This window comes from Lampetra planeri, chromosome 55 (genome assembly GCF_965212315.1).
Source record: "Lampetra planeri chromosome 55, kcLamPlan1.2.h2, whole genome shotgun sequence".
NCBI classification, from domain to species: Eukaryota; Metazoa; Chordata; class Hyperoartia; order Petromyzontiformes; family Petromyzontidae; genus Lampetra; species Lampetra planeri.
In genome coordinates, this window is record NC_136161.1 from 346071 (window position 1) to 359307 (window position 13237).

Genomic DNA, 13237 nt, shown 5'->3' on the forward strand with positions numbered 1-13237 from the left:
AGTCTGTGCGTCTATGTGTGAGTCTGTGGGTCTCTATGTGAGGCTATGAATCTCTGTGTGAGTCGATGGGTCTGTGTGAGTGTACTCATCTCTATGTAAGTCTATGGGTCTTTTTGTGAGTTTATGTGTCTCTTTTGAGGAGTCCAGCGAAAAGCTCCTACTCCTGGCCATGTAGTTTTACCAGGGCCTGCCCACAATAATGAAGGTATTTAATAATGGTGAGCAGAGAGTCACGGACTTCAAAAGCATTAAAAACAACCCAGAGCATAGGCCAACTGATAGTATCATAGGCCTTTACCAGGTCAATTAAGGAGATATGTAGGTTTTGTTGGAATTCCCTACACCTCTGTTGTAGCAAACGGACAAAATATGGCATCTGTGCAGGATTGCTCTTTCCTGAAAACACATTGGGCTCCACAAGCCTCACCTCAGCATACCTGGCTAGGGGATGTTGATTAATCCTTTCCAGGACATTTCCCGCAGCACTGAGGATGGAATTGCCCCTGTAAGGCATCCTTCCAACCCTGCAGAACCCGTCTGGTGGTCCAGACTGTTATTATGATGTCATGTAGGTCAGTTTGCTCACAAACGCCACCATCCCTCAGCATTTCGCTTGGGAGATCATCTCTGCCCGGTGCTTTTCTTGTTCTCAGATTTCGTATCACCTTCTATACTTCCTCAATAGATAGCACCTTAGCCAGCCACTCACAGGAGATGGCTTCTTCTATACTCTTTAGTCATTTCGGTTAAGTCACGTAGGTGGAAATAAAACAAAATAAATCACGACTTTTAGATCGCAACACAAGCAATCGTCATCAGGTGAACACCTGATGACGATTGCTTGTGATTTTACCGAAAAAACCAAACAGTATGGATTCCTGCAGTAACGAAAGCTTCAAATTAAAATGACTTCTTCTTCCAATATATGAGGCACGACAGCCTCAGCTGGGTCATCCATATTTTCCCCCATAATGTTTTCCACGCTAATGGATTTCCCCTCCTCTAAGACTTCACAGAAATGCTCAGCAAATCTACAAACCTGTTCCTGGGGGTCGTAGATCATATCACCGTTTTTCCCTGTTGTATATATTGTGATTTAAAAAATTAGTTAATACAATAAAGGTAAAATAATGAAATAAAAATGCACTATTGGCTCTCTCGTTGTCTAGGGGTATGTATCACCAATCGTGATAATATCAATGATTCTCGCTTTAACATGAATGGTTCTCGCTTTAAAAATTGCATGTGCAATTGTGTCAGGTCTCGAGATTTAGATCTCACCGCAGGATACAGTTCGTTATTACGACAATGATGCACGAGTTTATGAAAGAAGCACACAGAAACCTGTTTTTAATCTAAGCAACTTTAATCTCAACTTCCAATAACATCTTATAATTAGAACACCAACAACAGTGTCCATGCAAGATTAGTGTAGCAGCGCCGACTGGCGACTAGAAGTAGCAATTACGGGTGTACCCACCCAAGGGGAAGAACTTGGGCAAGGGTCATGGTAGGGATAAGAACTGGGCCAAAGGTCATGGAAGGGATCCATCTTTGAGCTCCCAGAATCAGCTAGAAGGTTCGAGAAGGGGGGCGTGGCCAGGGTGGGACCAGATCCCACGGGAAGGATGAAAGGGGTGCGAGAGAGAGAGTTCGGTGGCTGTCCGTGGGAATCAAGGTCGTCTCGCCGTGGAAGTCGTCCTCGTCGTCGCCATCGCTGCTGCCATGCTTGTCATCGTCCGACGCCATCTCTGCTGGATAGTCAGCCAGCTATCCAGTCAGTTAGCGTCGTCGAGCTCGGTGGTCAGGTCAAATTTCCCACACTAACACAGCCACCTCGCACGCCGAGCTCGACATTGCTGCTCTGCGATCTGCCATTAACATGATAATCTCTCACATTAACATGCTAATATCTCACATTAACATAGCCACCTCCACGCCCTCGTCGTGGAGGCCACTGTCCGGTCACATTAACATCACTAGCCCTGCCCACTTCGTTTATGACCCTTGGGCTACACCATTTTAAAACCCTTAAAACAGTCTGCCTAAGCAGCTTTTCCCCTCTTTTCTCCTCCTGATGACGATTGCTTGTGTTTTCATCAAGACGTAGTTTTTTTTTTAACCTATCTTCGTGATTTTATCGAAAGACCGAAGAATATGAATTCCTGCAGTCACGAAAGCTTTAAGTCAAGATTTATGCCAAATGGTCATTATAAAAACCTTTTGCTCCTGGGCTGCACCATCATATAACAGCACATTCTATCACTAAACTAACGTTTAATACCATAATGTTGGAAAATATTCCTACGCGGTGGTGGTCAATCCAAACCTTACAACTTTTCGAGCAAAGGCTTGTGAGTAAGTACCTTTACGATGCCTGTCTCCCTTGTGTTAGGGACGCTAGCGAAGCAGTAGGGGATGCTCATTTTGCCTTTGTTGTTTCAAGGGAGGAGTTACCAGGCCTCTGTTACTGTGTTTTTTTAGAATGCGCTAAATCCAGATATGTAAAAAACTAAATATTACATAAAAAATAGGCGATATGATTCTTCATATAATTTTTTGAAAATGACATATATACAATACCCCTAATGATGTTCGTCCACTTCACAAATGGGGCCCTAAAGATAATCCAAATAACTACGACGTATCTCATTTTTGTCTCCGTTGATGAGAATTTTAGAAACTACCAAATTAGCAGTTTCCTGTCCGACAACAATCTATGACATCTAAAACAATCTGGGTTCCGACAAAAATACAGTACCACATCTGCTGCACTAGACTCTCTGAATCACATTTACAGTAGCCTTGATAATGAGCAGTACTGCGCCATTTTTTTCTTGACTTGTCCAAAGCCTTTGATACAGTAGACCACAACATCCTGCTTAGTAAACTAAGTTGCCTCGGTTTCTCCAAACACGCAGTAGAATGGTTAAAAATGTACCTCTTTTCTCGCACCCAAACTGTATGCACAGATGGTTGGAGGTCAAACAGTGTTAAGAAAACAAAAGGGGTTCCACAGGGTTCCATTCTCGGCCCCCTCTTGTTCTCTCTTTATGCAAATGACTTGGGAACTGACCTGTATCATTCCAGGGTAAATCTTTTTGCAGATGACACGATACTGATTACTGCCGGCTGCTCTCCGGATGACGTGATTGCTAAGCTCCAGGGTGATTTCAACAAAATACATCAGCTAGTTGCTCTTAAACTAGTCCGGAATACCTCCAAAACCAAGGTGCTATGCTTCTCACCAGGACTAAAGCAGGAAGTTATTTTTCCACAATTACATTCCTTAAATAATTATTAAATAGAGCAAGTCAAGATCTATAAGTATATTGGGGTCATCCTGGATTCGAAACTGAATTTTGAATATCACATTGATTATATTGGTCAAAGACAAAAATAAAAATTGGTTTTCTGTATCGACACAAGCACTGCTTCCCCCCTATGTTCCGTTTGGAATTGATAAAAGCTACCATATTGCTTCTACATGATACTGTGACATTGTACATAATCAGCCCCAAGTACTGTACTGAAGAAGCTTAAACAGTGATTTGTGATCGGATATTACTGAGGCAGAATCCATCTCCTCAGCAACCCGTGACCAACACCCATCTTTGCAGCTGTGTATGGATCTCCAAATCTCGGAGAGAAGGCTGCGGTAAGCCTCCTCATTCTCTGACATGGTATGCTGTAGACCGTGAAAGGGGACATGTCGCTTTTTCTCAGCCAGCCTGAACACCTCCTCTGTCTGCCAGGGTCTCTGGGGAGATTTGGACAGTGCACCCAAAGCACTCGGGACTCAAAGCCACCCAACAAGATTACTATATCTCGAAGGGCCACTTTAGCTAGCACCTGTGACAGGAGGTCATAAAAGGCATCTGATTCATTGTCCTTGCCTGCATCCCTCCACTTATGTTCATCTTCGGTGGGGGTATAAATAACCACGACCTCCATACCTCGCCTTTGATTTAAGGGAAGGCGAGCCCACAGTAGCCTGGGTCTTCCAATTTCACACACCTCACCGCTATGCTCCCATATCCCCTTAATTATTTTGTTCAGAAGAAAATGCACTCCCTATTGTTTGGGAGTCGTATGCCCCGAGTAGAGGACTATCCACCCCTCATTGTGGCTGGAGCCAGTCCACCGGACCTGCTGAATGCCGCAGAGATCCAGCCGGTACCAGTCCAGGTCCTGACAGAGGAGTGGCAGTCTCTCCTCCGCAGTGAGCGTTCTAACATTCCACGTGGCCACTCGCAATGGCTTCTTGCTGTCTCTGGAGGAACCCCAATTGTAATGATTCAGTCCCTTGGCTACTCCAAATGGGGTTCATCCAGGAGACGTCACAGAAGCCTGTCCCCCCGGGGCCTGCGGCACAAGTTTAGTTAGATTTTTTACATGTATATTAGTGGAATTTGTAGTGGAGGTGGAGGGTTTACCAGACCCTCACACACGTCCAGAGCCCTGGTTTTGCCGCTATGGTGGCTATAACCACCATGAACGGATATTGTCGATTTTGGAATTCGCCTTTCCTGGATGGCATTGCTCACATCCACCACAGCATTACCATCCGGCCCTAGTGAGGAGATAGGTGGTTGTTTTTGCTGGACACTTGAACACGCACACACATAGAATTAAATGAACACGCACACACACACGTGCACACACATGGACACGGAGACATGCACATGTGAACAAAGAAACACATACAGATACATACACATGAACATATATAGATACACACACAACACATGAACATGCACATGTATATTAACATTCACATATATACACATGGACACGCAGACAGAAACGCACACATGAACAGAGACACACAATGACAAATCAATCTAAGGAGTTCACCCCCATCGGTGGCTCTGATGTCAGAAGAAAACATTCATTCCAAGTGTGCTGTTGTTGAAACCGGTAATTGAGTGAATCCCCAAAACAGGATTGGATATTTTTTAGAAAGTAAGAGATTCTAGGCCAATAAAAGAAACACACGGAGGTCATACATAATTCAGAGTCAGGAGCTACTGCTGCTGCTGCTACTCCCCTGCATGGGGTATAAAGCAACGTTATGCGACGCATCGGAGAGAGTGGACAGGTTTCATACACATGTAATGCGAGCGTAAATGGGGTTGCTGCTGGGCTCAGGCCCAATCACACGGCCCGGTATGGGGGGCGTGTGGGAGGTGCCGCCGTTCACCTCGGCTCCAATGGGAAGCGAGGTGAATGGAAGTGGAGCCAGCAGGGCAGTATGGGAAGGCCGGAGCTGACGATCCGGAAGGGGAGGAGTCAGGGTCATGTGGGAGAGACGATATAGAGGGGAGCCCGGAAGAGATCGGGGCCAGTTGATGGAGTGAAGAAACGGGACCACGTTGGGTGGCCGCCGCGCCATCAGCCACGTGGCTGATGGGGCTTCGGCACACCGTCGGCCAGCGGTGTGCGGAGCAGGGAGGAGTGGAGCGACTAACGGGAGAGCGCGTGCGGGGCGCGTGTGAGGAGGAACTAACGGAGGAGCGTGCGGCGCACGCGAGAGGAGCGTGCGGGGCATGCGAGAGGAGCGTGCGGGGCACGCGAGAGGAGCGTGCGGGGCACACGAGAGGAGCGTGCGGGGCACGCGAGAGGAGCGTGCGGGGCACGCGAGAGGAGACGCTGGTCCCTTGTTAGGACCAGCGGGGTGTGAGGACGAGTGGAAGAGCTAACGGAGGAGCGTGCATGGCACGTGAGAGGGAGCGTGCGCTGGGCGCGTGCGAGACGACGCTGGTCCGTGGAGGAGACCAGTGGGGTGCGGAGAAGAACCTGAATAAAAGAAAAGCGGAGACCAGCAGTGCCTGATACCCATATACTCAGATACTCATAGACTCATACAGAGACCCATAGACTCACACAGAGACCCATAGATTCACACAGATGCAAAAAACTCACACAGAGACCCATAAACTCACACAATGATCTATAGACGCATGCAAAGACTCATAGGCTCACACAAACTCAAAGACTAGCATAGAATCCCAAAAACTAACATCGAGACCCATAAACTCAGACAAAGACACGGAAACTCACGCAGAGATACATAGTTTATTGTCCTTCTCCCGCACCTCCGGTTATATATGTAGTTATAGCCTACATATTGTATATACGGGTGTTAAAAAAAACATGCGTAGCGTAGCTATTTGAGTAAAAGTGAGTCGTAACTTGCATAGCCACCCCACCAACATTGAAATAGCGAATTGGTCGTTGCGCCACCTGGGAGCGTGTTGCATGCGCTGGGACGTTGTGCAGCTGTCTTCAGCTGTCTTGAACTCACGATGCGAGAGAGAGAGAGCGTCTCTCTATCTCCAGTGCTCCTGTGTTTAAGACCCCGTGGGCTGAACACAACACCCGGCTGTGGTGGTTCACCGGGCTGCAATGCAGACTTGGATTCTGACGCCTAAACGCTCAATTCCGGTCCTTTAACTGGACGGTGTCCTGTGCTTTATGAATGTCAATTTAACCCAAAGTAGTAGTAGGATTTAGCCACCAATATTATTCATGATAGATGTTTTTAATGGAGAAAAATGGCGTAAGTATAAGTTAACCCGACATAGCCCATTCAGTAAAGGGTTGTCACGTAAACAAAAGGTGGTAACTACGAGAGGGATTAATCCGGTACACACCTTCGGTTGATAACTTCGGCAGCTCCTATTTATTACAATAATCTAGTTTTTGTATGTTTCACCATCGTGATCATCATCAGCAGCGCGTGTGAGTTCATTGTGAGTGAGTGAGCGAGTGGAGTGTTGTCTATTCTCTCCCTTGTTCTGTGCCAGGATTTCCTCCGGACTCTAAGGTCTTTTTTTTTCTCCTCCTGTAGCTTAGTATTCCAGATCGAGTTATTGTCCTTCTTTTTGTTGCCGTCAAAGAGCATTTAAAAATCTGTGTTGGTGTCCGATTAAAAATATTGAGGGATTGCAGAAAATGGATCCGAACTCCTCTCTCCCATGTTAGAAATGAGCAGCCCTCACAGCTATCAGCTGGAATTGGAATATTTCCCCCTTCACTGCCGATGCCGGATGGGAAAATTGGTGAGGTTTCAGGACTTTCTCAGTTGGTGCAAGCGGCTATGTCTCTCTGCATTGTCTAACCGATTCATATTCGACGAGACACCCTGGCTGACAAGGAGGGAGGTGGCTGAGAAAAAGTGCTGGGCCTATTTTTCCTCTGGTGAGAACATCTCACATCTGAAAATTAGCAGTCATTACCACAGCATTGGGAATATTTGCAGATTTTTGTTGAACATTTTTCTGAGATGTTGCCCAAAAGCTTTGTTTATCACGGGGGGGGGGTGCATGCGCATGTGTGTGAATGTGTTCGCGCCAATGGAAACAAAACCGATTCACTCGGAGTACAGGATATAGCCGCTGAACACGGCGTCTCTGTGCACGTCAATGTAAAAATGAATGTACGGAGCCTGCAACTCCAGCCACACCTCGTCCCTGGCTTTGAGACTCAGCACGACGCTGCCACTTATTGCGTTGTAGTTGATACCACATATCTTAGAGACGACCTCCCCGTTTTTCATGATCATAACCACGAGGTTCTTTTCACCGGGGTGCGCGTACAGCGTGAAATAGTAGACGCCTGGGTGGGCGCAGGTGAACTTCCCCGTGCCGGGGTTGTAGTGGCCCTGCGGGTTGGTGATGATGACGTTGAACGTCACGGGGGAGCTGGCCGCTGGCGTGTAAGCGCCGACCTTCGCAGAGAATGCCGACCTGGGCCCCACGCCGCTCTCTCCCTGCTCGCCTTTCTCGCCTCTTTTGCCCTGCTCACCTGGGACTCCCGGAGTCCCCGCGAGCCCTGGTTGGCCAAGAGGGCCCAGCTTTCCCGGCAGACCTAGGCGGACAACACGGTGGAAACGCACGGCGTGTGCGTGTGTGTATGTGTCACCCCACGGTAGTGTAGCGGTTAGCGCTATTAACCCAACACAGGTGACGAATATCTGAACCGGTCCTGAGCCTCCTACCCTGAGTCGACTCAGCCTCAAATGATTATCTGGTGCGATGCGTTAACAACGTCACTTGGGAGACAAAGGCATGACGGCCTTCATAGATGCTCACTAACAGCACTTTCCACAACCATCTTTAAAAAAAATGTTATTTAACTTACCTAGGTGACTTTACCGAAATAACCAAGAGTATAGATCCTTGCAGTCACAAAAACTTCTAATCCAAATTTTACGGGGGTTCTTTGATTTTGTGTGTTTATCCCAACTTTCAAATGATGAGATGGGGCAATTCTACATCTATGTTGATGACGGTGAGCCAAACCTGCACAATTGAGTCGAGTCCTGTGACAAACGTCTTTGCTTTGTAACAGGAAAACCTTGCGCGACGTGGCTGTATGGAATGCGTGTTTCAGCTCTACACGGTGTACCGAGTTCTGTTTTCCAGAATATGGGGGTCATGTTCTGGCTATAGACGGTGTACCTAATGAGGTATATTTTCTAGAACATGGAGATACATAGAGACCCAAAGACTAAACTAGGAACTCAACTATTTGTTATTTTACCAGGTGTAAGGTTCACTAAGCTTTTGTGTTGCTTTTTTTTTAGAAGCGACCAGCCTGTCGACAATGAAGTAGCTGGTATCATCACGTGGCAATTTGTAGCAGCCAAATACTCTAAAGTCTAAACGTGGAAGGGAAAACCAGAGGACCCGAAGAAAATCCACACAACCATGGGGAGAACATGCAAACGCCGAATATACATCAGGCATCGTCAGGGTTGGGTTCGAACCAGAGGTCGCAAACAGGTTTTGATTGCTTACCCGTACCCGTACCCGGCCACACCAGGATCGCAAATGGGTACCCGTACCCGTACCCGGCCGGGTACGGGTACCCGTTCCCTACCCGTACCCTACCCGAAATGAGTGACAAACGGTTACTCACCAGTGACTCGCGGTCTACCCGTACCCGGCCGCACCAGGGTCGCAAACGGGTACCCGTACCCGTACCCGGCCGGGAACGGGTAGCCGGGTATCGGGTAGGGTACGGGTATCGGGTACCCGATTGCGACCTCTGGTTCGAACCCACGACCTCTTGTGGACCAGACGGGGGAGTTAACATCTCATAGCAACCGCAGTGAAATAACTAGATAAGTGAGCTCGGTTATTTCCTACCTCAATTATATTGAGTTGCTTGGCCGCTTCTGGTGTCTTTTAACTTCACGTTAAAAACAATAAGAGAAGTGATGAATCGCTTCGGGGCACATGCAGCCTGTCGGTGGCGAGATGTTAACTACCTCGCCTGGTTTACAGGAGGTCGTGTGCACGATCGCATTCCTGACGTCAGCTGTTTATTTGGAGTTTGCATGCGTCTCTCCCCGTTGTTGTGTGGAGTTTTTCACCGGGTCCTCCAATTTTCTACCCTCCACATGCAGACATGTATTTGGCTGAATAAATGTCTACGTGATGATGAGTCCACAAGAGTTACATATTTGGTGTGGTGTTTATTCATGCGGAAAACTTGTTTTTTTCTCCTGAGTTACTTTATTCGCATCCCACACGGATGCTCCTCACGTTCAACACCACGTACTCATGTCGCTAACTCTTTCTTTCTTCCTCCGCGAGCCTGCTACTTCGAGCTTACTCTCTCTTGCAGAGGGGTCAAATACTTATTTCCCTCATTAAAATTCAAATCAATTTTTAACATTTTTGACATGCGTTTTTCTGGATTTTGTTGTTGTTATTCTGTATCTCACTGTTCAAATAAACCTACCATTAAAATTATAGACTGATCATTTCTTTGTCAGTGGGCAAACGTACAAAATCAGCAGGGGATCAAATACTTTTTTCCCTCACTGTATGTCGTGTGGTGTTTATTCGTCTTTCTCCTGTGTTACTTTATTCACAGCGTCTCACACGGATGCTCCTCACGTTCAACACCAGGTACTCCTGTAGCGAACTCTTTCTTTCTTCCTCCTCTAGCCAGCTTCTTCGAGCTTACTCTCTCTTGCTCCGCTAGCCAGTTACTCCCCGCTCTCCTAGCCTGTCACGGACTCTCTCGCTATACACTCTGCTAGCTTCTCACCCCGCTAGCCTATCACACTCAGGCTAAAGATTTTCCGCTAGTCTTTCCACTGATAGCGTGTCTCGCCCTTGCCCCCAGCGGGGGATCAGCCATCACCTCTGGGGAGGACGAGGTGTGGAGGGCAAGGTCCCTGACTTATTTTGAATATGTTCACTGCTTCATCTCCAACCAACTCAACCCCGTTGCTTCATACGTTCCCGTTATATCCCCCTTCTCCTTAAGTGCCCTCAGGTGGCCCTCATTAAGATGGCGTCTCTTGCACGTGTTCTCCCCTTCATCGCCACTATCTCTCGCCTCCTTGGCACCGAGCCCGCGTTTGCATTAGCAGCCAGCCAATCACTGCCTCGTTCCCTAATTGCTGGCGTCTCTCTGTCTGCTGTCACCCAGGCCACCCGCCTGCACCTGCTCGTCCTGAGCTGACCTCACTGTTTGCAACCCCGTACATGAATGCAACTGCTGTTTGCAAACCCTGCGCGCGTTACGCCACGACGCATAGCTTATTGAGGATTACTTGGTAATAAAATACATATATAGAATCAGCTGCTAGGAGCACACGAGTCAGTGTCACAGTCCCACCTGGGTCCCCAGTCAAGCCTCGAGCCCCGAGGTCTCCCTTGGCTCCGGGTGCTCCGGTAATGCCTGCGAGAAGAACAAAGCATGGCTCGTCCGCTCAACAAGCCACTCTCAATTCACACCACTCGCCTCCACGCACTCTCCTACCTCTCCCCTCTCATCTCACTCTACTCCCCTCCACGCACTCTCCTGCCTCTCCCCTCTCATCTCACTCCAATCCCCTCCACGCACTCTCCTACCTCTCCCCTCTCATCTCACTCTACTCCCCTCCACGCACTCTCCTGCCTCTCCACTCTCATCTCACTCCAATCCCCTCCACGCACTCTCCTACCTCTCCCCTCTCATCTCACTCTACTCCCCTCCACGCACTCTCCTGCCTCTCCACTCTCATCTCACTCTACTCCCCTCCACACACTCTCCTGCCTCTCCCCTCTCATCTCACTCCAATCCCCTCCACGCACTCTCCTGGCTCTCCCCTCTCATCTCACCCTACTCCCCTCCATGCACTCTCTTGCCTCTCGACTCTCATATCACTCTACTCCCCTCCACGCACTCTCCTACCTCTCCCCTCTCATCTCACTTTCCTCCCCTCCACTTACTCTCCTGCCTCTCCACTCTCATTTCATTCTACTCCCCTCCACGCTCTCTCCTGTCTCCCTCCTCTCATCTCACTCTACTCCCCTCCACGCAATCACCTGCCTCTCCCCTCTCATCTCATTCTACTCCCCTCCACGCACTCTCCTGCCTCTCCCCTCTCATCTCACTCTACTCCCCTCCACGCACTCTCCTGCCTCTCCCCTCTCATCTCACTCTACTCCCCTCCACGCACTCTCCTGTCTCTCCCCTCTCATCTCACTCTACTTTCCACCACGCACCCTCCTGCCTCTCCCCTCTCATCTCACTCTACTCCCCTCCACTCACTCTCCTGCCTCTCCCCTCTCATCTCACTCTACTCCACACGAGACACTCTCCTACGCGAATGAGCGAGTGAACGATCGAGGGCATGACATGGTGAGTGAACGTTTGAGTGAGTGAACGAGTGAATGAACGAGTGAGTGAATGAGTGAGTGAACGATTGAGTTAGTGAACGAGTGAGCGAGTGATCGAGTGAGCGAGCGAGTGATCGCGTCGCTCCCCACGAGCGCACCATGGGGGGGACTCTGGGACCTGACACCTCACCGTATCTGCCGTCCCTCCCGGGGGCCCCAGGGGTCCCGTGCTGCCCCGGGGCTCCGGGCTGTCCGGGGATCCCGTTGATGCCCGCGCAGACGGTCTTCTCCTGCTGGGCTCCCACTAACACCACCCCCAGCAGCAGCAGCATCAGCGGCAGGGCCGAGATGGACATCTGGGGACAAGAGCGACCTGCTCATTGACCCGCGAAACCCTTATTGATTGCAAGGGCGGGCAACAGGGCTTCAGCGGGCGTTTTCGATGTGCGCACTGCACGAATCCCTTAACTAGCTCGCCGGGTATACAGAATGGATAAAAACACGACATATTATTTTATTTTACCCAGTAAGGTTTGAATGAGATGCTATATAGTAGCTCGTTTTTCACAAGCGCCCTGCCCATCACAAATGTGGGTCTATGTGTAAGTCTCCTCGTCTCTGTGCGAGGCTGTGGGTCCATGTGTGAGTCTACTTGTCTCTATGTGAGTTAACGGATCTCTTTGTGAGTATATGAGTCTGTGGGTCTCTGTTTGAGTCGATGAGTCTCTGTGTGAGGTGTTTATGGGCTGAGTGAGTATACAGGTCTCTGTGTGAGTCTGTGGGTCTATCTGTGAGTCTGTGTGTGATGAGTATATGGGTCTCCATTTGAGTCTATGGGTTTTGAAGGTATGGATCTCTGTGTGCGTCTATGGTCTGTGTGAGTCTACGGGTCCCTGAGTGAGTCTGTGGGTCTATGTGTGAGTCTGTGGGTCTCTGTGTGAGGCTATGAATCTCTGTGTGAGTCGATGGGTCTGTGTGAGTGTACTCATCTCGATGTAAGTCTATGGGTCTGTTTGTGAGTCTATGTGTCTCTTTTGAGGATTCCATGGCCTCTGAGTGAGTCTATGGGTCTCTGTGAGTAGTATATCGGTCTATATGTGAGGAATCTACGGGTTTCTGTGTGAGGCTATGGATCTATGTGTGAGTCTATGGGTCTCCGTGTGAGGCTATGGGTCTCTGTGTGAGTCTTTATACGTACGGTAAGTTGAATTTTCTTTCACACCACCGTACGTAGCAGCTGAGCGTCCTGCTAATCGGAGGTTGTCGGTGCTCAGCGTTGGTCACCGAGTCACTGGAATCCTCTCCCCCGTCTCCCCTTTTAAACGTCACTCGGGTCACGTGCTCTTCCATTTCCCACTTGGTCCAGACCTCCCACGTGTGACGTCACAGTCAACACGCGCGCGCACAAACAAGAAAGACAAAGATCCCCCGTGTAGCCTGTAACAGACTGCCGGGGGCAAGTGGCTGTTCGTAGCGAGAAGTAGCAGCGCCTATGAAGGCCGGCACTGTGGCACACGAGGGGGTGGGTGGCCAGCAGCATCACGCCCAACCGCCTTTGTCTCCCATAGTGGTGATTTTTAGACGCACGTGCACTCATTTGAGACCGAGTC

At 49.1% G+C, this 13237-nt stretch overlaps 1 protein-coding gene across 1 annotated transcript; it reads right to left on the minus strand.

Moving 5' to 3' along the window:
* Nucleotides 1-6064: 6064 nt before the first annotated feature.
* On the minus strand, nt 6065-12935 carry LOC144735440 (complement C1q tumor necrosis factor-related protein 5-like). The gene is made up of 4 exons (XM_078617842.1): nt 12826-12935; nt 11818-11983; nt 10642-10704; nt 6065-7872 (listed from the first exon to the last, which is right to left on the minus strand). Exons 2-4 carry the CDS (start codon nt 11981-11983, stop codon nt 7376-7378), a joined length of 726 nt encoding a protein of 241 aa, XP_078473968.1. The 5' UTR covers nt 12826-12935; the 3' UTR covers nt 6065-7375.
* Nucleotides 12936-13237: the final 302 nt, after the last annotated feature.